The sequence below is a fragment of the Zonotrichia leucophrys genome, chromosome 11, assembly GCF_028769735.1.
Source record: "Zonotrichia leucophrys gambelii isolate GWCS_2022_RI chromosome 11, RI_Zleu_2.0, whole genome shotgun sequence".
Lineage (NCBI taxonomy): Eukaryota > Metazoa > Chordata > Aves > Passeriformes > Passerellidae > Zonotrichia > Zonotrichia leucophrys.
Window position 1 is genome coordinate 10,214,216 of NC_088181.1, and position 25,692 is coordinate 10,239,907.

The window sequence follows — 25,692 nt, forward strand, 5'->3', positions numbered from 1 at the left end:
GAGCTGGGGAGCCCCTAATCCGCTCGGGGATCGCTTCCCCCTGCCTGGGGCTGCGGAGCGGCAGAACGGCGCGGGGGGGCTCGGGGCGCTCTCTGTCCCCGCACCCAAGGGATTTGTGGTGGCATTGCCCCGGGATCGCGGCGCCTGTCCCGCACCGGCCGCGGCTCTGCGGCCTCAGCGCGGAGCGGAGCGCGGCCCCGCGGGACTCCCGCACGGCCGAGCGGGTGGCGGGAGCCAAAGCCGGGCCGAGTGTGACACCTACCTGCCAGCGCCGGGAGCACCGCGCCCGCGGCCGGCCCTGCGCGGGACTGCGCGCCCCGGGCCCCGCCGGGAGCGCCCCAGAGCGCGGGCCGGGCACCGCGGGGCCGCCACCGGGGCCGGGCAGCGGGGCAAGGCAAAGGCAAAGGGGCCGCAGCCGCCCCCGCCGCACCGAGCGCCTTCGCCCGGGCAGCCCCGGCTGCCGCCGCAGCACCGCCGCTGCAGCGACGCGGGCTAAATCTGGCAGAAAATCGAACTCATTAGCAAAGTTCACCAGCTGATTGCTTTGCATAAAACACGACACTGATTGGAAGTAATTAGGTTAAAAGATGGGACTGCGCTTCGATTTGGTGTTTCTAACAAGTGCTTTTGTGCGTGGCCTGATTTAAGCCTTCACCTCTGGGAGCAGCGTCCCTGCCGCTCCCGGCCCCGTCCCGCCGCCGCCGCCGCTCGCCTGTCCCGGCCCCGCCGGCGGCTCTCGCCTCCGGAGCCCCCGACCTCTTAAAAATTTCCTGCCACTTCCAAAAAGGCTTCAGGTACTACTGAGAGGTCCTAAATGGAGCCCCGCGTCTCTTTTAAGACATGCTTTTATTTTTCCGCAGCTATGCACGTATCTGCCCGTTGCAAAAAGAGAGTGGTTTTGATTCTGTTAAAAATCTCTTTTAATTAAATATTTGCATTTTACAAAGGCGGCTGCAGGTTTGGGTTTTTTTAAATCTAATACGTATAACCTATTTCCTTTTTTTGTCTCGTTTTTGAATTATAGTTTAACTCACACTCAAGGAAAAAAAACAATAGGCATAAAAAATTAAATTAAACTTGTATATATATATTTTAAAACTATGAAACAATTCGGAAAAAGACACAGAAATGTATATATTTATATTACGAAAACAACATTAATGCCTGTACAGTTGTCTTGATTTCATAATTTACTTCAAAGATACTGTATTGTCAATTTAAATACAAAAAAGCTACATTAAATATACAGAATAAGATTTAATACAAATCTTTCTTCTTTGTGTGTGTGAGAGAGAGCGTGTCACTCGTTTGCTTTTCACTTGCTTAAGACATTTCTGGGCGGTTTCCACCAGCCATTACAAATAGACTCTATAAACTTTTGAAGAGGGGCTGGGAGGGAGGGGGGAGCTGGTCTTTTTCTGTTTGTTTTGTTTTTCTTTTGGTACTGGAAAAATAACTGCCAAAGCAATTTATTATTTCTCTCAAATAAATTAAAAAAGGGGAGAAAAAATAAAAGGAACAAAACCACAGTCCCAGGAGGGGATAGGGAGGAGAAGCCGATATTAAATGTTGGACATACCTTTCTTCAGTTCGTAAGGTGAGTCTTTGCAAAGGTCTACTTGGGACTGGCTCCTGATCATTTTAGTGTCTTTAGCCAGGCTCTCGGCTCTGCTGAGGACAGTCTGATTTAATCCATTGAAGTGGGCGCCGGGGGCGGCGGCGGCGGGGCCGCCGGCGGGGTGCCCGTGCAGGGCCCCGAAGGAGCCGTAGTTCGTGTAGCCGGGGTAGAAGGGCGCCGTGTAGTAGAGCGGCCGAGGCAGGACCGCCCCGTTGGGGAAGGGGCACTGCGCGGCGGGCGAGCGCGGCCGCGGCGGAGAGCGGGACGGGCCGCTGCCGCCCAGCACGGCGGGGCCGGGGGGCGCCGCCTCGCCGCCGGCCTCCTTCGCCTTGTCCGCCGAGGTGGCGATCTCGGCCAGCGACCAGAGCTTGGGCTTGGCGAGGGCCGCCTGCTGCGGCGAGTGGATGACAGAGGCGCCGGTGGCGGCGGGCAGCAGCGGGTGCAGGTCGGCGGAGTGCGGCGGCCCGGCGGCGGCGGAGGGCGGGCGGTACGGCGGGGGCTCCTCGCGGCCCGCCGGACACGGTCCCAGCGGGGAAGCGCCGGGCGCCTTGTGGGGGCCGGGCGGCCCGTCGAGCCGCTCCTCCGCCAGCTCTTTGCAATCCGAGTCGCTGAGACCGCTCTCGGCCTCCCGGGGGCCGGGGGACTCCTGAAGGCGCTCGCAGCCCGGCGCTGCCTTGGGATCCGCCGCTCCTGGTAGGGGGAGAAAGGACAGGGGTGGGGGGGCAGCTCTCGGTCTCGCCCTGCGCCCCCAAACCCGCCCACCCACTTCGCCGCCCACCCTTCGGTCCCCGCCGTGGCCAGGCCCGCGGCGCTGCCCGCCGGCTCCCCCCGCCGCGGCTGCACGCTCGGGGGAACAGGCCGCCCCAGCACCGCTGCACCGCTCCAGGGCAGCCCCGAGGGCGCGGCCGCGCTGACCCGGCCGAGCCCGCTGTCCTACCTGTGTCCGGAGTCCCGGGGTCCCCCTTCTCCTCCAGTTTCTGGGGCTCGTCCTCGTCGTTTTTCTCCAGGTCGATGTTTTCCTCTTCCTCCTCGTCCTCGCTGCGGTTTCGTGGGGTCCAGGTCATTTTGTTCTCCTTCTTGAGCCGCCGCCGCGCGTTGGCGAACCAGGTGGAGACCTGGGTGAGGGTCATTTTGGTGATGATGGCCAGCATGATCTTCTCGCCCTTGGTGGGGTAGGGATTTTTCCGGTGCTCGTTGAGCCAGGCCTTGAGGGTGGCCGTGGCGTCCCGCGTCGCGTTCTTGCGGTACGCGGGGTCCCCGTAGGGGTAGGAGCCGAGCGGCGCCGCGTACGGGTGGTACCCCAGGGAACCGGCCATGCCCGGCGTGTGGTCGTAGGGCGAGCCCTGGGGAGAGAGGGGACAGCGGCCCGGCGGGGCGAGGTCAGCGGCCGCGGGGCGGCAATGACAGGGCAAAGGCAGCACCAGGGCCTGCCCGCAGCCCTTGCCCGCGCCCCGCCGCCTCTCCCCCGCCGCCGGGCCCTGCCCGGCTTGTCCCCCGGTTCTTTCCCGGGAGGAAGGGCCCTGGGGGCTCTCTGGGGCCCGTAGTCTCCGAGCCCAGGAGATCGCCGGCTGCTTGCAGCAATCCAGCGGTTCTCCCCCAAATGCAGGAGCGGAAAAGCAAGTGGGCAGCGCGGCGTGGGGGCGGACAGCGGCAGGGGGACCGGAGCCTTCCCCCCGCCCTGCGATCGCGGCAGACAACCTGCCGGGCCCAGGCGGCCTGGGCCGCTCCTCCCTGCCCAGGGACGGGAGGAGGAAAAAATAAAAGGAAGAAGAAAAGAGAGAAGAAAAGAAGATAAAAGGGAAACAAAAAAGGGGGAGAAGAAGGGCAAAAATAAAAAGGCAAAAGAAAAGATACGGAAAAAGGAAAGAAGGAACTGTAAAACTCTGCCCTAAACACAGACGAGAAGCTGAGCCAAAGTCGCCGGGTTTTGGGGGGAACTGAGGGGCGTTGGCTGTGGCCGCAGCCCTGCGGTGTGGATCTCCCGCACTCGCACTGGCCCCGCGGTGCCCCGCGGGCGCGCACGGCGGCGCAGTGCCCTGCCTTCCCCTTCCCTTCCCCGCGCAGCCCCGCGGAGCAGCTCGCGGCCATGGGGTTAGAGCTCTGCAATATTTAAGCCTAATTATCGCCGGGCAGGGGAAAGTTGCCTGGATTTATCACCCGGATTTCTCCCATCGCCGACCCGTCCTGAATTCATTCCTTTTCAATCACAACAAGCTAATTGTTGCAGAACTATGATTGGTGGTTTTTACACATTTAATTTTTTTTTTAAGGGAATGAAACCTGTTCCCGCCTGCCATGGTCCTGCTCACCCGGGCCGTGCCGGCGGCTCCCCCCGCGCCCGGCCCTGCCCGCCGCTGCCGCCAGCAACAGTGTGAGGCAGGGCACGGCGGCGATGCGGGAAAGTTGGGCGGCGAGGCGATGAGCCGCGCTCCCTTTTGTCCCCGAGATCTCAAAAATAAAATGGGAACAAAAAGCAGGCCCGGGAGGGGGGGACAGGCGCCCACGGGATGCCGTCGTGCCCGGCGCGGTGTCGGCTGCCCGCGGCTGCTCTTACCACGTAGGAAGTGAAGGCGGCGGCGGCGGCGGCGGCCGGGTCGGTGCCGTACTGGAGGTGGGAGTTGTAACCCGGGGAAGGGGCGGTAAAGGCGGTAGATCCGGCATAAGGGGAAAAAGCGGAGCCCGAAGAAGATCTCCCAAGTTCATCGGTCCTGGGTCCGGAGATCACGCTGGTGCTGTACGCCGGGCAGGAATAGAGAGCCAAGGACGCTGACGGCTGGTACAAGTAACCCTGAGGATACGACATGGCCAGGCGCGCACATATACCCGGGAGCCCAAGGCGCCGGGAGGGAGCCGCCGCGCTGCCGGGCTGGGGCGGCTGCGGCCGGGGCTTCGCGGGCGCCTCTCCGCCCTCGCCAGCTGGGCAGAGGCGGCACCTTGCTCTGCGCCGGGGCTGCTGCTCCGCTTTCGCCTGCAGCCGGGCACCGCTTCCTCCTTTTTCTCCCCCCCTCGCTTTCCCCTCTTTCCCTCCCCCCCTCCTCTCTTTCTCTCTCTCTCCCTCTTGCACTGGGGGGCTTTTTTTTTTCCCCCTTCCTCCTCGCTCTCGCTTTCCGAAGGGTCCTGCCAAGATGCTAAGTTGGAAATTGCAGCTCCTGACGCCTTCAGCACGGCCCGGCGAGGCTCCTCCTTCGCGGGGTGTTGTCAGTGGAAGGACTGGCAGGACCCCGCTGGGCTGCCGCGGCCGGGCCCAACCAGCGGGAGGGCTCCGCGCTTTCCTGGCCCTCCCCAGCGCTCAGAGGCTCAAGTGCGCCGGCTCCTGGATTGCAGTCACCTCCGAGCCATTTAAGATCAGCTCCAACTTTCTGCATGTGCTAAATACCGTGCGGAGCCGCGTTGCGCCGGAATGCAAGCCAATCAGTATATGAAAAAAAAAATAGATCTTTAATAAGATTTATTAGCCGCCCGGCTCCCCCTCTTCCACAGCCACCCCTCCTCGTGCTCTCTGCCCCTGCCCCTCCCTCCGCTAAATCATTGGAGGTGGGATATACGGCGGACTGCTGGTGCTGTTAGTTTTGATTTTCTTAACAAAAAAGGAGGTTTTCGTCGGGGAAGAGCCGCAGCCCTGTCCCTGGGCTGCTCGGCCGGTCCCTCCCGCGGGCAGGGGCCACCCCGCCACCGGACCTGTTGCGGCGGCTGTGCGGGCGGAGCGGCGGCGGGGTCCGGCCAGGAGCGGGGATCAGCTTCGCGGAGGGCTCGGATTTAGACTCCCAGCGCCGGCCGCAGGAGAAGGGCGATCCGGAGGGGAGCGGAGGGGGCTGAGATGGGTCCGCAGACACCGCTCAGAGCGAGGGTTTGCCCGCGGATCTAAGGAACACACCGGGTGTCCTCCCCCCGCCCTCGGCTCAATGAAGGGTCGAGGCGAAAGCAGATTAAAACCATATGAACCGGGATAAATCCCTGCCGATCAGAAGATGTAATCTCCTGTGATTCCATCAGATATATTTCTCAATAGAAACATATCCCGATTTATTCCCTCCTCGCATATTTTTTCCCTTGCAGTTGAGGAAAGGAGCTGCTCCAGCGGCCGCGGACCCCTGGCCATCGGGATCCGCCGTGCCTTTCTCGGTCGAGGGAAGGGAGAGATAGCATAAGATTTATATTTTCAGAATTAATTTTATTTTGTAACTTTTGCATTTCCCGACCCCAATGCTCTCGCCGCGCTCCCCCGCGGGACGTATGCGAAGACGCGAGGAGCAGGGCTGTGTTTTAAAACGGGCAGGCCGGGGCAGGAGCTCCCCGCGTCGCCGTGGAGGCGACACCGACACCGCCCCGCTTTCTCCGTCCCTCCCTCCCTCCTTCTCCGGGGCTCCGTCCCGGCGGCAGCATCCACAGCCCCCAGCCGGGCGCAGGCTGGGACTCGCCGAGCGGCCGCGCTGCAGAGCCGGGGCTGGGCGGGAAGGGCGCGCTGTCCGCGCTGCCTTCGGGGGGGACGCGGCAGGACCGAGGCCGGCGGGGCGGGCGCTGCCCGCCGTACAGCAGAGTCACCCCCGTCCCCTGCCCTGCACTACAGTACCCATCAGGCCGCGGCCCCGCCAGGCCCGCCCCCGGCCGTCCCGGCGCATGACTGGCTGTGCCCCCGCCAGCGGCGGGCGCTCCGCTTCTTCTACGGGCCCGCGGAGCTGTCCCTCAGCGTGGGGTGTGGAGGGGCGGCGGCGGCAGCACGGGCGCGGTTGCGGCGGAGTCCGGAGGCGGCGCTGACAGGACGGCGCGCGGAGGCGCTGCGGCCCGCGGCTGCCGCCCCCGGCCCGGAGCGGCACGGCCCGGGGCAGCCCGGCTGCGCTGAGCTCGGTCCGGCCCGGAGCAGCCCGGCCGCGCTGAGCCCGGCCCGACCCGGCTGTGCTGATCCCGGCCCGGGGCAGCCCGGCTGCGCTGAGCCGGGCCCGAGGTGAGGGAGCGGGGCCCGGGGGCCGCTCTGGCGCTCGGTGCCGGCGCTGCCCCGCCGCGGGGCGCCCCCTGACGGGCGGCGCGGTTCGACCCCGGCCCCGCTCTGGTCCCGGCCGCGCCGGGCGGGACTGGCGGGGCCGCACCGTGCTCGGCTCCTCCTCGGCTGCTGCCGAGCCGCGCTCCGTGTGGCCGTTCCCGCCTCTATCCTCTTGCATTTCCCTCGCCCCCCGTTTTGTTTTTGTTTTGATTTTTTTTTAATTTAATTTTTTCATGTGCGGTGTGCGGAATTTCGTCTGTTTAAACTCTATGTGGTTCTGCCCCGGTAAACGGGACAGGTCCGTCCCCGGCTCGCACGCTCCCTTACATGCTCAATCCACACAGGTGTGCACTTTCATCAGTTTTCGACTGCACGGTGTCACCGGTATTTGTCCCCGGCTTCATTATAGCGATCGCTCTGGAGCACTGCATTTCTTTCTCCACTCGAAAGCTCTTCTGTCATAATCCTCTGACAATCCCCCTTGTTCGGGGAGTGAGATATTATCTGGTCAAGTTTTATACATTTAACATTCATTTTACATGTGAGTAGAATAACTAACTGCTTTTCCGTGCTCCTTTCTTTGTAGGAAGAAGCAGAAGTTTTAACCATCTTCCCATGGCATCTGACTTTTTTGAAGAGGAGGTAAGGTTAACGTCATGTAAAATTACCCTCTTTATTTCTGATGTTCCACTAATCTTTCTTCTGTAGGCATACATTTTGGAAACTGTGGTGAGTTCATGCATACTTTCATGCCTTGCAAACATAATACCAGAGCTGATTAATAAACGGTAGTGATAGGACTCTTATGCCGTCAGGATTGTAAGTGCCTATCAAACTGACATTCTCACTACATTATGCCACTATTATATTCTTTGCAGTTTTAAAAGAACTGTAGATAATTATTCAAGATATTGAAACATTTAGTTTATAGTTCTATTGCTGTGGTTGTCACCTTCACTTTATATCAAATTTGAGACTCATTTCTTAAGGATGTCTATATTTTCTGCTTTATTTGCACATTGATAGCTTTACTGAATGACTAGTCACAGCAACTTTTTCCTCTGATAGCAGCATATTAAAAAAGCCTAAGACTAATCTGCTTTGCAGGACTTTTCAACCACTTGCTGGAAGGGAAATAGTTTGTTTCAAGACTCTTATGTTGTTCATCAGTGCTGTTAGCAAACGTGGGGCTTGAGGATACATTTGCTGCTTCTCTGCATTTTTGCTGAAGGTCCATGCATTTGAAGGTATGGATGAGTTCTCGGCATTAGGAGTTTGTGCATTTTGCAGTTGCCTATGAAACTGTAACAGTGCAGGTTGATATTAAAATTCTGGACTGTATATTTTTCTCATAATTTTTTTGAATATAAATTGTTAATGCAATAGAAAAAATGATTGCCCTTAAAGTCTTATTTAGTAGCGGGAAAGATTTACAGTCTGGCTGTGCACTGTTCACGTTATTTAAATTTAGGCATGTGAATTTAGATTCAGCTTCTATAAATAAATAATTAAAATCCCTATTTTTATAGCTTTCAGTCTGTTCTGTTGGTCCTGCAAAGCTGTTAAAACGGTTATTGGTTAGTTTAGTAGTTGGACTCCAGTAGGGTTTTTGGTATGAGAGGAACTTGGATTTGAGATGACTGCACAAAATGTGACCCAAAATATAGCAACACTTGGATTTGCATATTTGTTTTTACTATGCTGGTTTCTTTTGCATGATTTCATTTAGATTGTGCAAACAGGGTACAGCATAAAATGGCTTAATAAATCAGGGCATGAATGTACAGTAGGGATCAGCTGAGAATATTTTCTTTCTGGGAGAAACAAATGGAAAGAGGCAGAATGATCCTAAAAGTAACAGCAAACTATAGTTTAAAAGTACAGCTCTTGGTAGGCTCTAACTGTAAGTGGTTTGGTTCCAGGTGGCTTATAGTGAATGGAGTTAAACTTGGCTATCTTGGATATGATACACCTTAATTTAATTAATTTAATAGCTACTTTCTGTTGAAACTTTAAAATCTAACGATCCTGTTTTTATTGCAGTCCTTAAAGATCTAATCGTTCTTCTGTGTGTCTGAGATGTAAAACTTAGTGCAAGGAGAGGCAACAGATTGGTTCCCTCATATGATTTTGTTGGGTTTTTTTGAGAGTACTTAAAAGATTATGATGGATAATGCTGTCTTGCCAAAGAATGCCGACACAGGTGTTCATCATTATCTTAATTAAGATCCTGAGAAAATGTCATCTTTCGGCATGAATTATGAAGGGAGATGCATTAGGAGATCATTTCAACTTTTTTTTCTTTTTTGTTTTTCTTTTTACAGGGGTAGATGAGAAGGAGGCTGTTTTCTCAAAACCTTTTTGATATTTCTTTATCAGAATACCTGACCTTAGACAGTGAATTTGTTTCTCCAGTTCAATTTGGGACAGTATTACCCAACAATTATGTACATGATGATAAAGGGAATCCTCTTAAAGAAAAAAAATTAAATAGTAATTCCCCTACAAGATACCTTGTTTCATTTAAAGCTGTCCTATTAAAAAAAACCTGTGAGACTCAGATGGTAGGGGAAATTGCTGCTGGAAACATCTGATAAGAGATGTTTCATACAGTATATTTTGAAGTATTAACAAGTCATAAGAGAAAAATAAATACACGTGAATATTCATTCTTTTAATTAGGCATGAAGAGAAAATTTTCTTTCTCATTTTGCACTACCATAGAAGTAAAACTAATTAGTGTGCATAGAGGAGGGAGGGGCCTGTGTATTTCTATGTTAAATCAATACATTATTAACTGGGCAAGAGCTAAAAAAATGCATGTAAAATATTGGCTGTAAAACTTAGAGGCCCTTTCCTGCAGACACTGCTGCTGCTTCCCTCAGGTGCCGTGCTGGGAGTTCCAGGTGCAGTGGAAGTGCTGGTGTTTTGTGGCTCTCAGCCTGGGTAAAGGAGGAGCTCTCTGGGCAAGACACCCTCAGTGCGCTGTTGTTTCTTATTCCTGAACTTCCTCTGCCCGAGATGCTCCTTGTTCACACTCTGTGTTTGTGGTCTGAGAGAGAGGTGTAAACTCGTGAACACCTAGAATTTCTCTTCTGTGCCTAGCATTTGGCTATTAGGTAGCTTAGAGTTTTGTTTTTCTCTCCAAGCCTTTCTATTTTAAATCACTTCTTGTCGGCTAAAAGAAGTGTGATTATCAGTTCCAGTGTTATTTTTTTTTTTAAATTGTTTCAGCAGCCTTTTTAGTGTGTGGAATAAAATACAGAAGTGCAGCTGACAAGTCTTTCAAGCACCTAGTTATTGTACTGAGCATGTAACTCCAAAGATCTTGACAGTATCATGGGAGAACCTGAAACTGCATTTCAGTTTCCTTGAAGTTTCCTGTAATTAACTTAAATGGCATTATTTGCTTGAATTTGTTGGTATAGTATGGACTAAGTTAAGAATGTCTTTAGGGTTTATTTTACTTACAGTTCCATGGACATATGCAGAAAATAGACTCTGAGTGAAAAATGAAAAACTGCTTTCTTTCATGTCTAGAACAAGTTTTTCACTTAAAGCCAGCCACATCTACTGTTAGTTGGCTCTTAGAGCAAATGAGGAGCAGCTCAGTGGGAAGGATGGCTGTGGCTCCCTGTGCTGTTTTATGGGATCTACATGAGCCCATAGCTTCCCTCATGGTAGCAAATTCCCTTTTGCCTGCAGGCTCTGCTGTGTTGGGAGCTCCTGCAGCTGGAATCTGGCCTTCAGTGTGGGTGTCAGAGATGAGTGTCTTAATAGCAGCGTTGTGTTCCAAAGATTTTGTGCTTTATCTGCTTTACTTACATATATTTGCAGTCCTTATGACTGGTGTTTGCAGGAGCTCAGCAGTACCTCTCTGAGGAGAAGCATAAAGCCAGGTAGCATTTCTGGCCTTTCACCCAAGGAATTCTTTTTAACAGTTCATAATTTCTGGGATTTTATTAGAGCTTTTTAGTCTGTATTCCGTAATGTGAGTGGTGCAGATGTAGATGATTGTTGAAGCTGTTTTTTGCAGATTAAAGTGAATGTATTTATATAACCAGCATTTTTTTCTTTTTTTTTTCTTTTTTTATTATTAAATCATTGCTTGAGGAGAAAAACAAACCCTATTCACCTTTCAAGGTGAATATGGATCACCATAACAGAGTTTACTGTACTAATAAACATGTGACTGATTACTCTCCTGCTCTTCTTGAAGGAGTTGCACCTTTCTGAGCAATTTCTTTTTTCCCAACAGAGCAAAAACGAGCTTTTTTTTCTTGTAAGCACATATTTTTCACAGTACTTTTTAGCATTTCTAGCTCAGATGACGAACACAGCATTTACCTCTGAAATATTCTCTGCTGACACCTACAGAAATTTTTATGCCCTTCAGATTTAATTTTGTGTAAAATAATGCATGGTATAATATGTAGGTCCCGTGTTTTCAATTAAGCTGTATTAGGTAACTATGCTCTTCTTTCATATCCCATAGCAAAGTATCAATATCCAGATGGCAGTGTGCTGGGATAAAAGATAGCTACAGGCTTGGCTGCTACTGTAAAGCCAAGAACAAACATTTTAGCCTGTGTGATAAATAAAACCTAGGTTGAGACTCTCGGCGTATTGGAGTTGCACTAAATAATTCTACAGTGCTGTTTATTACTGGTTTCATTGGATAATATGCAGCTGTAAAACCTGCTTGAAGCTTTTATTAAGAATACTCTGTCATTATAAAAAGGTGCCTATGACTTCTTTATGATATTGGCAGTGTGAGAATTGCTTTGTTTGTGCTGACTTTCTGGCTTTTATCTAGGAAGGACCTTGCTGTCTCCCAGCTCCTGTGGGCATTAGGTTTCATGAATGTCTCTTGGGAAGAGGACAGCTCTGTAGAGCCTAAGTTTCAAAAGTAATTTTAAAGATATTTTTTTCCTTTATGCTTTTTCTTAAGTTTATTTCAGTATTAAATTTATTGCTTCAGTTAAAGTTCAGCTGATATTCCCTGTAATATACACTGTGCTGCTGTGTCCCTAAGTAAAACTTAAACTGAGGTCATCCAGGTTATCCATTCTTTGGGAGGAAGCTGCAGTAGGGTGGAGAGGCTTTTAGGCTGGCTGAGAAGGGATTGGAAAACTTAATAGCAGGCAAGGGGCTAGACCTGGGTTTGTTTTCTCCTTGCATTCCTGGCACATCCTATGACCTAGATTTGTTCGTGTAACCTTGGCCTCAGTTTACCTGGAACTCTGCTTGTCTCAGAAGTGTTCAGATGGAAATTGGTGTCCATGCTCATATAATTGTTAGACTGTTGTGCTTTTGAGCAAGTGGTCAATGCTGTCACTATGACATCAGCAAAATGCCATTAAACTACCCCATTTCTCAGATCTTGGACTTCCATAGGCACCTGTTCATGGTGCACCTCTTGGAACGTGCAGGATTGAACACCATCCAGTGGGATGTGGCACTAACATAGTGTCTGTGGGATTTAAAGATACAGGACCAATGGGTGAAGAAACCCTTGCATTGCTCAGTCTGTAATCCTTGTTTGTCAGAGAAACATGCTGTCTGAATGAGTGACAAATACTGTGTTTTTGTTCCAGCCCCCATTCTCCAAATATCCCTTTTTTTTTTGTCTTTCCAGATTGCATCCAAGAGAGAAGCAGTGAGATGCGCAGTGGGGAAAATGAACCCAGCAGTCCATCCTATCCTGTACCTGCCTGAATATGGGAAGTGACCCAGTAGAAAGCCAGAATGCAGCTGGGCTTGCAGTATTTTTAACCATATTAAGTCCTGTTCAGAGTTAATGGTAAGTAATCTGCTATGAGTATGATATGATTCATTAAGCAAAGCATTAGAGCTGGGGCACTTCCCTTTGTGGTGCTGGGTTTAGTCACTTACAAAATGCAGAATTAATGTTTCCAGATACATCAACTTTATTCCATTTCTGTTGAGAAAATTGCACAGTGCATATAATATTCTGCACATATGTTGTTTTTTTCTGTTTTTGTTATCTCCAGATGAGCTCAGTGAGATGGTCTCAGCAATGCTGAAGAAGGGAAGGACAGAATTGGAAGGCAGGAGCTATTTCAAAGCAGCATTCTTCATCTTTCTGTAATGCCCAAACATGAAGACTTTATAAACTTCATTAGGTAGAGTATTGCTAATAGTGCCATGTCAGTAATGTTGCATGATGTAATATGGCATTGCTGTGTTGTTTAGTGATCATGTGGAGCTGCATTAAATAAATGAACATATGCCAGTGACTTAAATGAGCATTATAAATGAGAGCAGTAAGTGGAGAAGGTGGGTACTAGAGGAAATGCTCACAGCTTCTTCAAATCCACTGTCTTTCTTTTTTCAGCTCTTTGCATAACCAGTAGTGCTTTTGTTTCTTGATAGAGATATTAAAAAACACCCAAAAAACAAACAACATCTTTTCATTGAAGAAATTGAATCTAGTTAAACTTCTTAACCAGAAAGACTTCACAGTCCTACTAGCTGTTAGAGCATCTTAATGCTTTGTCCAGCAGGAAATTGCACTCTCAGTGCTGACCTATTAACATCTGTAGTGCAGCAGCATGTGCTGCTCTTGCTCCTCAGGGCTTGTGAAATGTCTGCTGTGGCACAGCCCTCTGTGACCTCTTGCATTGAAGGATGGAATTTGTGAGTCCTTTTCTGTCTGGAGCTTGTGGGAGCTCCCTCCTGAGCCAAATAGTTCTGAAATACTGCAAAAAAAGATCTGACAGTGTTGTCTGGGAGATGTGACTGACTTAATTATTATTAACATTTATTAAGTGCCTTACAATGGAGTAGAAGAGCCATTGCCTTCCTTTTTACAAATAGGAGAGCTGGCATGTAAGGAAGAATGAATCTCTTCTATCTTCTGCAATTCTTGACCCACCTAATTAGGTGATTGTCACAAGAAATGAGAAGCTGGCTCAGGGGAATGGCACAGGGGGAAGCTGCCGGCACGTTCTGCGCGCTCCGCGCTTCCCCTCGCACAATGGCTCAGCCTGGGGAGCAGGGCTTCCCTCTGTCACTGTCCCTGGGCCAGGGAGGACGTGTGAGGGGGCTGAGGAGCCTGGGGCTGTCTATTGGATAGCTTCATTACAGATCTCATTCAGGGAAAAAGTGGGGAGCTGCAACTCATTTCTAGGAGCTACTTTGGTTTTTAGCAATTGCTCACCCACTGCCTCCTCCCGCTTCCCTTCGCTGTGGAGTGGCCTTTCCCCACAATAAGCTGATTTTCTTCATGGCTGATATTTACACTTAGCCTCTAAGGCACTAACTGCTTCTTTAAGACTTCAGTTTCTTTTTTTTTTTTTTTTAATAATTTATTTTGCTGAGAAAGGGAATCTGTCCAGCTGCTACAAACAATAGTGGTTTTGATGTATATCAATAAAGAGTTAGAGATGTATGTTTTCCAAGTAGAAGATAAAGAGACTTAAAGCCTGCTTTAAAGGAAGGCAAACCTTGGAGAGGTTTACTTAGATGTACAATATGCCCTATTCTTTGATTTTTAAAAACAGTATTAAGGGATTTTTTCAAGAAAAGAGAAAATAATTTCATCTTTTTGGTTGCATTTTTTTCTTAGTCTCACAGTTGTAAGATAAATATTCAGAATTAGGAGTTGCTGAGGTTAATGTGATTAAAATGAGTATGTGATAACAGGCTCTGCACATTAAAGATTAAGAGCTCAAATTATAGACTCCAGAGGGAAACACTCCATGAGCATTTGTAAATTTTTTTTTGTGCAAAAAATACAGGCTTGGGCCTGTGGTTGCAGTTGCACAAAAGTTTTATCCTGTTTTATCTGCAGAGAATTCTTTTAAACACTGTACTGTTGGGGTGAAAATGTAGTGAGGTGGGGGGACAAATGAGGAAATAATTTTAATGTAAGCATAGATGTAACTCTGTAAAAATAAATTAGTTTTACACAATTTATTCACATTTACAAAGGTCAGTTTATAGTATTCTGAGTGCAGTAGCTAATTCTTTATGTATAAATTGATCCTTTATACAGATGTAATTCCATATACAACATTTAATCTTTGAATGCAAGTTGAAAATATATTAGCAATTAATTTATGTAGGTTATGACTTTCTTTCGTACATACTTTGCAGTGGTTCCTGCCCTAAAGTTGAGTCAGTGTGTGCTTAATGAAAATTAGATGTGAAATGTAATATGTAGAGGACAAAGAAGCATTGAAATCCTTATTGCTCTTAAAAAGACAAAGGTACCTCAGATAATTTTCCTTTCTTAATCTCTTAAGAATTTGATGCATAATTCTGTTATGAGCAATTTGGAGTGAATAAAATATTTTTAGAGGTAGTATTAGTACCAGATATTATTTCTCACCTTTTATGAGGCATAGTTTGGTTTTAAAATTCAGAGTGCTTTGCATTTTGAGAGGCTCATTTGTAGGCAGTCTTCCACTGAGAAGGAAAAGCACCTTGGACGTTTGTGGAGGGGCAAGCCTTGTTATATCTGTGAAATTTGCTAATGTTGCAACCATTGAAATAAAGTGTTTGTTTACATAACAGCAGTGGCATTTCTCCTCCTCTTCCTTGTGGTTTTGTCCAACTAGATGTTATGAGTGGCAGTTGCAGTGACTGCTAAGTGTTTAAATGATGACACCATTATGTGAGGTGATTTTGAAATGAGAGATTCCAGCCAAGAATTACATCTGCTCTCATCTCCTTCAAATCATACTCTCTGGCTGTGCAGATTATGATTGATTTGTTTGTGACAGATTGCAGGAAACAGTCATTGATTTTTCAATATTTTACCTTAAAATTATTTACAGTTGTAACCAAAGGGAGGTATTTCCATGGGCTGTCAGCCCCTGAAAGACTGGGATAATATTCCCTGCTCCCTGACAAGACAAATTACCCGTAATGAGTGCAGTAGCTGAAGGGTATACTTTTATTTTAAAATATGTCAATAACCCAGTGACTAAACGAATATTGATTCAGCATAATGAAGCCTGAGTAATGTGAAAATGAGCTCTTCAAGGAGCATGGTAAAGACTTTCTTTTTAGCTTGTAGCAAGAAGCTTTTCATTCTTTACTGTTAGGTAGTTGAAATGTGCAGTCTTAAACAAGTCATCCTTGAACATTGGTAATAAGTGGAGTAGTGTAACAAAAGAACTTCAGGGGTTTTTTTCTGTTTATTTTTTCTTTTTTATTTTCTCCAAGTTGTTTTTTCTTCAATATGTTTCAGTAGATTAAACACAGGAAAATGCAAGTTATCCAGGGCACAGATAGAATTACTATAGGTGTAAATATCTTTTGCAGTAATATTCTTCAGCTAGCCTAATGGCATTTTTAATGTGGAATCTCAATATGGGCATGGGAATATATCTAAATAAACTGTAGATTTAATTTCCTATTATTGACTTTTTGACATACTGATGTGTGTTCTGTGTGATCAGTCTAATATTCTTGTCCTTCAACAGTTTAGAATGGCTGGTTTATGAGCACCTAGACATACTGTGGTATAAAACTTAGTTACCATAATGCACATTTTTCTTTCCATAACATATAATATTGCATGTTTCTTACCACATGAGAATTGTGAAGCAGTAATTCATTTAAATTACAGTAATTTATGCAGTGCCATAGGTGTGGTGTGGAAAAGCATCTAATAGATTAATACAAATGTACTCAAATTGTTCAGGGTAAGGATTAAAGACCATGTTGAGGTACAATATTTTTAAACATTAGAAGTATTGAACACTAAAAAAACCCCCACCCTGTCATGTGAAAGGATCAATTGGTCATTTGTATTCAAGAGCATCGTGCAACATGGGGAAGGCTCTGCAGAAGCTCTGGGTATAAATAGCCGTGTAATCCAGACATAGACAAAAAGATATTTTCTTGGGCTGTTTGTGTGTAATGTGTCAATTATGAAATAATGTCATAGCCAGAAGCATTTAGTGAGCATGTTTGGGCATGAAGACGACTTTTCTTATTTTCTGAGGACTAACTTCAATTGCATCCAACTAGCTTGTGAAAATCTTCAGAAGGATGTTTTCCTATCAGCACACAGGTGATTTTTTTCCAAATGTCATTCCTTTAGCACAGCTAGAAACTATTTCAGGAGGCACTTGAGAACCTGTGGCATTGAGAGTTAAATGGCAACCCTGGAATGTGAGATATGTTCCTGTTTTTAATTTGCTAGTTTTCAGCAAAAAAGTGCGATGTACGTTTGAGTGGGTTACAACTAAATAATTGTAGTGCATATTTCTGAAATATTGAAGGATATTAATATTTTTTAATAAACTGAAATATATAGCTGTGACAACAGGAGAATTTGGGGCTCTTGTAAATGTTGCAAGAGATCTACAAATGTTCCAGTGTTGAACCTTAACTTCCTGCTCAGTGACATTTTACACACCTCAGGTTCTCTGCCTGTTCTTTGTTTCTGTACCTTTTTATTTCTTTGGCCAACAGCAGGAGATGGAAGGGGAGGATTCTTGTTCAGTAGCTTTCCCACAGTAGCGAGGAAGAGGGAGACTGTTCAGGGCTGGGTGCCAGCTCTGCTGTAGACTGAAGGGCAAATAAATGTTTGTTTTAACAACATCTCCTTTTCCTGGATAACACTGCATGAGCTCATGGTACCAAACTGAGTAACAGCAGATCTCTGCTTGCAAGCCATTGGCATTTTTCACTTGTGAGACAGGCAACAACTCTGGCTTTGCTGCCTTTCCCAATGATGAGTTTATTTATTGAATATCTGACATTCCAGCTCAGGCCTGAACCATGTGCTTGGCACTAAAGGCAAATGGTGTGTTTCTGGCTTTTTATTTTAATTTGTGGGTGATACTGGAGATGTCTGACGATGGTGCCTTGGAAACTCTGCAGTTTATTAATACATCTTTCTGTGTTAGAACTGTGACAATTGTTAGTCCATTTTTATGGAGGAGAAAATAAAAACCTCAGACAAAAAAATTCCTAAATTATTAATTGGTTAAAAGTTCTTGTGTCATTTGGAATCTCCTAGGAGCATAAGCCCAATTGCTGTTCAGTTAGGTAGAAGTAGAAAACACTGTAATTAAGATCATGGGTAGAGAACAGAGTAATATAATTTGTGGCAGAGATGAGGCTATTGGTCAGTCATGAAGGGCTCCTGTTTAGGGGCTGTATGTCCCTCAGCACTCAGCAACTTGCTAATTTTGACCATTTCAGTCAATATCACAGTGAACACAGTGCATCAGAATGTTCTTGTAGGTGGTTTTGTGTAACAATTCAGATCTTGATTCCATTATGAACAAAGTAGCAACCAAAACCAATGGTGGATTTATAATTTTTTTTCCTGTTTACTCAGCCTCTGTGTTATCTATCTGCTCTACAGACCAGCCAACTAAAACAAGTCTAGTTTGAAGTGAGAGATGAGAGCATGCTGTTGTAGGTGATGGAAATTGTGCTTACTGGCTAAGCCTTCTGCATGCTGCCTCCTTCCCATTGCCAAATTACTTATTTGAAATCTAAGAACTAAGGTGTGATGGAATCCAAATCAGAGCAGTCTGCAAGTGGGCAGACAGCTCTATGTAGAATTTGCTCATGTAAATGTCATGATTATTGAAACCAATTCTTTGTGCCCTAAACTGCACTTTGAAGGTGTTGCTTCTTTTTGTTTCAATTTGTGGACAAATTATTGCTTTCCCAAAAGCAATTCCATATATGCAAATATTTTATTCTTTTGGAATGACCATTTTATGTATTGAAAGCTGTCAGTAGTGCAGATAGTATCACAGTCTTTGATGTGTTGGCATATGGCTTATGGTGAACTGTAAGACTGAGATAACCCTATAAAAACATGTGAGGGATCCAAGATGCTGTGAGAGTCTTGCTTAACTGCAATGGTTAAAATGGCATGGCTGACTTAATGCATGAGTGTTGAAATCTGTGTCTGGAATTATGGAAACAAGTTGAGAAACATGAACAGAATTGATTGTTGATTATTTTCCTTTGTAAGAGCTGGGAAAAGATGTATTGTGCTTTTCTGTGGTCTTTAAAGCCCGCAGTGTCCTTATTTTCTTTTTTTTTTTTGTTTTCTTTTGTTAACTTATCTTTTAATATGAAGTGTCATTCCCAAAATGAAGTAGTGTCCTTGGGCTGGTGGCAACAGCTGGAGTTGCAGAATTCATAAATAATTCAGAGAAGGATAAAGGGTAGGGGAATTTTTTTGTCATTTGAATCTTTATTATGTGCACACATTTCATTTTAGATACGGCATCATTTGAATTCATTCAGTATGATGATTGCACTGACCTGTCATATTTATTTTGATGTCCCTTCGAAGGACCATATGCTCTGTCCTCAGCATGAAAATGATGCAAGTTGCAAACTGAAAGGCAGCTCTGTTCCTGTAGGGATGAAGCCCTCACTTCCATTGTCACATCAGTGGATGTACAGCTGCACTGCAGCAGAGAAGGTGGAGTTGTTATGTCAGTGCAGTGACTAAGTGGCAGTGTAGCCTAGCAAAAGGTGGAAAAAAGGGCAAAACCCATTTGCATCAAGGTACTGTATGGCATTGAAAACTCAGCTGTCACTGAGGGCCAGTTGGTGTGAGGAACCTGGCATGTGGAGGGTGGAAAGGATTAAAGCCAGCTAGAAATCTGCCAAGGTGGAGGTGTGCCATGGTAGCTTTAATGTGGGAATACAATTAATTACTCTGTATGTTGGAAATGGGGTTGCCATGCACACAACCTCCTGGGGTTGCTCGGGCCTTAGTCTGGATATGCAAGGCTCAGAGCTTTTTTCTTTGCCCAATCCGTGCCCTCCTTTCCTCTTGAACCTCCTTGCTTAGTCAGAAAAAATCTTGGGTAATGTTTTTTGGGAGGGAACAGGGGAAGGAAATGTGCAGTTTTAGTTTGCCTGTTCACTAATTCTGCTGTAACCATTGCATCTGGTCCTTCATTTATTTTGTTGGTATGTTCCTGTGGATGAGTGGTGCATTTTCCAGAAGTTACAGGCTCAAGTTCAACCATGTCCCATAAGTAATGAACTGCATGATAATGAGTAATGTCTGGTCCCTGTTGGCTAAAGCACTGGCTGGTATTAGCAATTCACAGTTGCTGGATAACCGGGCTCTGTTACCAGGACTTTGTTACTGTTACCTTTGTGTGTGATATTAACACCGCAGGATTGCAGCCACCTGGATATTTTCATGGGGTAAGGTGTAACAGGGAACAGTGATTTATATGGTCCACTGTGCCCATGCCAGGGGCAGAAGGAAGCCAATTGAGTGCAGGTTGGTGAAATACAATAACTGGAACCTGGGAACAAGAATAACTGTATGCAAAATTGTTTCTTTTCTAGATCCTGCCATCAATGACTGAGCCTCCCTGAAATCTTATCAGCTCACCAAGATGAGAAGGATAACAGGAAGGAGGAGTGCTTAAGTGGCTTTAATGACAATTAATTTCTACTGTTTATCAAATGACAGGTTGTTTTTTCCTCAAAACTTGATTGTCATAAGATGCTTTTGGAAGTAATTTTTGTAAAATAAAATGACAGTTTTTAAGCTACAAAGAGCTATTGTATCTTACTATTGAATGTTGTCATTATGGTAAAAGGCTGGAAAGTCTATTTTTGAAGTAATTTAACTTGCATACTTCATTCATTTATTTTAATATCTGTTGAATGCCATGTGAAAAGTTTCTTGCTGGAATTCTTTTATTCAATGGAATACTTACTGTTACAATGTTCAATTTATTAATGTCTGAATTATTGTTGCCCTAGCCTCCTGCAAAAAGTTTCTTTTTAGTAATTCTTAAACAAATAAGGAATGAATGAGGTTTTGTCCATTTTGTGTTTTGATCAGCATATTTTCCCTTTCAGTGAAAGTGTCTTCACTTTTTGGAATGACACAACAAAAAGAAAAGTGTTTTGGTTTTTGGGTTGTTTTTTTCCCAACAGCACATGTCTTTTGTGCAATGATTTTTTAATATATACACTGCCAAAATACAATTACTGGAAGGAGAGAGAGAAGCTGTTGGGAATGTCATGTTATGCCAAATTAAGAATTATTAGCTCTTACTTTCTGTGCAATCTCTTCGACTAGAACTCGACCTATTGCGTCTGGCGCGTACTTTGACTCTAGTGGAACTAATGTGTCCTTGGAGTAGCATTTCAGAGTAACTTCAGATTCATGCTTTTTCACAAGTCTGCTTTAAACTGGTGGGATTAACTTCAGAGAAGGCGAGAGATACAGGCTCCTTTGTCAGCAGCTGTGCTGGGTAAAGAAGGAGGCTTCGTGCACGCTTGCTTGCTCATTCTCTCCCTGCTAGGGAAGCAGACTGAGCTGTTTCCCTGAGCACATGCAGACTGACTTCAGCCAAAGTGAATCCTGTTATCAAATATTAGTTATCAGTGCCCTGGGTCAGTGTGATGAAAGGACAGGGCATGCACAGACCAGCTGTGCAGACGTCATGTCTGGGAAGGGTGCTGTGTTGACAAGAGTTGCTGAGGGCTGGCCCTGCTGTGTCGCCTTTTCAGCAGGTGCAGTTGCATCTCTTGGATGTGGTAAAAATTGGACGTGTTAGAAAGCTGTGCAGATCTGTCACACATAATATTCACATTCCGGGGACACACTGGATAATGCAGAATAAACCTGTGCTCTTTGACTTATTCCTCGTGTGTACCAGTATGGGGGGAGAGAACTGGTGTGTGTGTGTATGTGCCAGGCACCTATTTCAGGAAAATGTATCTGGTCAAGGTGTGGGAATGGTACAAGTGTTTGCATTTTCTGGAGAACACAGTTTTTACTTTACTCATCAAAGAGGCTGCCTCAGCCAATACATGCCTCAGGAGAACTGCTTTTGATACATCAGATGCCTTGAGTGGAGAAGGGAGAACAGCTCCAGCAGGAGTGGCTGCTGTTGCTTTTCTACAGTGTTGAATCAGTAGATGCTGGAGTCTGGTGAGGCATCCAAGCTCTTGTTATTCCCTGTGCCAAAATTAGAATGGTATGGATAATCTTTAGTACTCAAAGACACAGTGAGTAAAAGCAGTGCACTGAACAGCTCCTTCCACACTGACCCTTCTTGTGGAGTGTAGGTGCCTTCCTGGGCATACAAAGAACAAGAGAAAGCTGAGAGCAGCAGTGCTGCTTGTGTCTCCTCCTGGGGCACTGCCAGGTGAAAAGAACACAGTCACAGAAAGGATTGAGCCTTCAGCTCAGGTTTTGAGTTGTCCATTATCTTTTATTAGTCCTTAAGGTAAAGGATGAGGAATATGCAGTGGCCGTACTGCACATATGGAAGGGAGGAAAACCAAGTGCCAGGTGTGTGAGGAAGGGGCAGGTGTGGCTCCAGGTGTGAGAGCTGTGCCCTGTTGCAGCAGCCCAGGGTTGGGCCATGGCTGAGCTCTCAGTGCTGGGTTCAGGAGTGATGACTGTCACATGTCTCCCCTGGCCATGAACTAAGTGAAAATGACCTCCCCAGCTCTCTGAGACAACCCATAATCCATAGGACTTTTTATCTTAAAATGGATTATTAAAGTACTGAGATTCAAGTGTTTAATGAAATGCTTGTGATCGCCTAGGAATCTATTTACCTGCCTAAGTAGTAATACACAGGTAAACCAGTGCTGCAAAATAACATCTTACATAGAGCACTGTCATGGATGTTAAGCTGATGAGTAAAATTTTACATCCAAGCACTTAAAACCATCAAATATGATAGTTAAACTGCCATACTGTTTATGTAGTGCTAAAAAGACAACAAAGTAAAACTTCAGGGAAGGCAGATTTTCTTATAAATATTCTAAATAAGAGGTTGGTTTCAGGTAGACTCCCTGGCTCTTTGGTGATTGCTGAATTTGGTCTGAATCTATCAGGAATCCCAAACACAATGGTGTGTTTATTATTATAAACACATGACTTCTATGTAAGTTCTCCACAAATATGTTGGAGAAAACATAGTTTACCTTCTTAACTGGTACTATATGGTTACTTTCTAACTCCTTTAATTTCAGTTCTAACTTGATTGAATAAAAGGTGCATTCCTGACAATAATCTTTGCATCTGTAATGGAACACTTGATTTTATATGACTGTTTGCATACTCCAGACATAACACAACATTTTTACAGCAATATGTGTTGACAATACACAGAGATAAAAATCAGCTTATGACAAACTAAGGAGCAAACTTTTAATAAGACCAATGAATCATTAGAAATTATTAGAAAGTGAATATTAGATTTTCTATCTTTTGAATGAAGATGATATTTTTATAGAGGTATAAGCTTGAACAAATGGCTGGGGGTGGTAGAGGAATTCCTCACTGGCTTCTGTAGCTTTTGCAACACCTGGGATCAGACTGGGTCATCTTAGACATCCTTCTGGCTTGGAAGGGAGGGCGAAGTCTCAGTGTGGCAAATATATGTGAATAGAATAGCAGCTTCCACAGAAAAGTTACTCAAAGGTAATTAATTATCTTCAAAAAAAGATTGGGAAAGGCATTGGGAATGTTCCTGTCTCCCAGTGCCATGCCTTTTTCAAAGATCCTCTTTCACCTGACTGCTTGCTCCTGTGGGGTGTTTCATTGGCTGAGGTGGGTTTTTCTGGTTCATCCATCCTCGCTCCATCCACATTAACCAAACAGCACATAAACATCTTTTCCAGGACAAGTATCTTCTACAGAGTGTCTGCTTCTACAAAGTGTAATATTGCCTTTCTGCTAGAAATAATTATTAGGTTGAAAATAATCTGACAACATCCTGCTGTGGATAAATTAGGTTTGCTCTCTACTAAGATTAGTTAGCTGGCATCCATTCACTAACACGTTACAAGAAAATTACAAGAAAATTGCAAGTTGATTGTATCCAGTTATCTGCCTTTTTTCCTGTTTAATAGGCTTTTTGTTGCCATGCTGTCACCAAATGTGTGCAAGTCATACTTTTCCAAGTGCCCTACAGCCCGGGGAGATGGTGTTTGCTGTCCCGTACCATGAAAAGACTTTTGGGCTGAAGTGTTTGGAGAAGGGGAAGGTTGTCTCTGTGTAGATTTCTGAATCTTGTGCACCTTTGGTTTTGGCCAACAGGGGTGTGTTCTGCTCTGTGGCAATCAGTACATTACCACCACAGTCCAAAATGCCAGGTATAATTAGCTCAGGTGTTTAAATAGGTGTTGTTATTTTTCAGCTTGTATATACAAGCCTGTTTTCATGCAGAAGTCCATATTTTACTTGGGAAGAAAGCTGTGCAAATCAGAAAAAGTATTTTAAGTTATGTGCTAGTGTTTAAGATTTTAGAAATAACTGTGAGGTCTTGTAGGCACCCAGTTTGTGATAATTGGGATGGGGCTGGCCCAGCCTCATCCCCAATGGGCACAGCTGTGAGCAGCAGGTGAGCAGCACTGACAGCAATGAGCCATGGAGTGCCCAGGGGCACTGAGCAACAACCAAAGGGAGCAGAGGGCACACAGAGGCAGGGCATGGACAGCGAGGGGCTCACAGGGGCAGGGCATCAACAATGATGGGCACACAGGTGCAGGGCATGGACAGTGAGGGGCACACAGGGGCAGGGCATGAACCATGAGGGGCACACAGGTGCAGGGCATGAACTGTGAGGGGCACACAGGTGAAATGCATTACCAGTGAGGGGCAAACAGGTGCAGGGCATTAACAATGAGGGCACACAGGGGCACGGCATTGACAGTGGGGGGCACACAGGTGCGGTGTGTTAACCATGAGGGGCACACAGGTGTGGTGCATCAACAGGAGGGGATAAAAGGTTGGGCTAAAGAACAAGAAGGACAGAACTGTGCGGCTTTCTGTAGCGGTGTGGTGTTACTCTGTGTGGGCAGATGCCTGAAGCCTTCTGATGAGGTAAGGTGCTTCTCTGTTTGGGACAAATGCTTAAAGCCTTCTGACATGGTATGGTGAGACTCTGTGCATTGTGGCTGTCTCAACTGCAATGTATATTGTGGCAAAATCTTCTTTGTTTATACTTGATTAGGGTTAGAGTTTTAAAAGCTTAGTGCTGACTCAAAGTGCTTTACAGTCAGTCACTGAGAAATATGGGCTTGGCACAACTCATGGTTTTATCCCTCAGTATATCCATTATTGTTAGATGCTGAGTGGTTATTGTACATAGATGACTGGTTTTTTGGGTATTTTACATTTTTACACGTTCAGAGAAATACTTTGTTAAAGTAGCTCCTGGGTGAATGGAGTAATTAAAGAACTGTACTGATTTTATTGAAGCTGACATATGCTGCACATTCCTTAAAACTCAGTATGTGAGCAGAATGCTTCCAGGATTTATTGAAGGCAGACATCTAGAGATACTGGGGAGCTTTTAATAGTAGTAAAGATAACTTCCAAGTTTTATGCTGTTATATAAATCTGTCTTTAAGAAGAGAGCTGTTATTGCAATACATTGCTTGTGTTCTTTGTATTTGTCTCTGTGTGTGTTTTATGTATATACTTGTAGACCTACAAACAAATGCTTGACCTGGGCACTTTCATTTGGCAGTGATTGAATATTCTATTTAGTATTTATTTGTGGGGGGGGGGGGGAAGTGTTTTAATGCTGACTGAAAATCTCAGTTTTCTTGGTATGAAAAGTAATCTGCAGTATATTGTGGGGCTTTTTAATTAATTTATTTTTTTAAAGGAATACGTCCCTTCTTAGTTTGGATTGTAATTCTTACTGTGTGAGTGCTGTGGTAGCAAGGAATCTTATCAGCATAAAGTGAGGGTTTCATTTTGATGAGTATGATGAGTGCAATGTTCCACGTGTGATGCTTTTGTAAGATTTGAAAAAATGGACTTGTTTATCATCTGTATTTCATGTGATTTCAGAGTAAAATGTTGTCATTACTATTATTTGGCTAAAACTAGCAGACTTTTGCCTGTATATTTTGTAATGTTTAGACCTTAAGCATTTTTCAAGCACTATGTTCAACTTACCATTGTTGCACTCTATAAAATAAAATACACTACTAAAATGCATGCTGAAAGAGCATTCTTCATCAGCTATGAATAAACATGTGGAAAAGACTTTTTCAAAATTTCAGGGTTTTTTGCTGTGTTGTTCCTAGTTGAGTCCCCATCTCTAGTGTGGCACTTTGACAAGAATTTCCC

At 45.7% G+C, this 25,692-nt stretch overlaps 1 protein-coding gene and 1 long non-coding RNA gene across 7 annotated transcripts in view; one reads left to right on the plus strand and one right to left on the minus strand.

The window, feature by feature from the left end:
• Positions 1-945: 945 nt before the first annotated feature.
• IRX5 (iroquois homeobox 5) lies at positions 946-4,627 on the minus strand. The gene is made up of 3 exons (XM_064723107.1): positions 4,173-4,627; positions 2,556-2,961; positions 946-2,308 (listed from the first exon to the last, which is right to left on the minus strand). The coding sequence occupies exons 1-3, from the start codon at positions 4,419-4,421 to the stop codon at positions 1,563-1,565; spliced, it is 1,401 nt and encodes a 466-aa protein (XP_064579177.1). The 5' UTR covers positions 4,422-4,627; the 3' UTR covers positions 946-1,562.
• A 1,702-nt stretch (positions 4,628-6,329) lies between these two features.
• LOC135452831 (uncharacterized) overlaps positions 6,330-25,692 on the plus strand; it is a 39,175-nt gene continuing 19,812 nt past the window's right edge. For 2 of the 6 annotated variants that reach the window (XR_010441706.1, XR_010441707.1), the window contains exons 1-7: positions 6,330-6,560; positions 7,183-7,238; positions 7,704-7,843; positions 11,413-11,505; positions 12,235-12,399; positions 12,611-12,742; positions 19,920-24,432. This is a non-coding gene — a long non-coding RNA (uncharacterized LOC135452831). Of the gene's footprint in view, positions 6,561-7,182; positions 7,239-7,703; positions 7,844-11,412; positions 11,506-12,234; positions 12,400-12,610; positions 12,743-18,681; positions 18,770-19,919; positions 24,433-25,692 lie in introns of all 6 variants that reach the window. The other 4 variants (XR_010441708.1, XR_010441711.1, XR_010441709.1 and 1 more) reach the window with 4 other exon arrangements.

Excerpts from the sequence above, each read along its gene's own strand:
- IRX5 (XM_064723107.1), bottom strand. The coding sequence starts at position 4,421 with ATGTCGTATCCTCAGGGTTACTTGTACCAGCCGTCAGCGTCCTTGGCT. Across the intron at positions 2,962-4,172 it reads CCGCCTTCACTTCCTACGTG|GGCTCGCCCTACGACCACAC; the intron begins GTAAGAGCAGCC and ends CTCTCTCCCCAG. Across the intron at positions 2,309-2,555 it reads CCCCGGGACTCCGGACACAG|GAGCGGCGGATCCCAAGGCA; the intron begins GTAGGACAGCGG and ends TCCCCCTACCAG.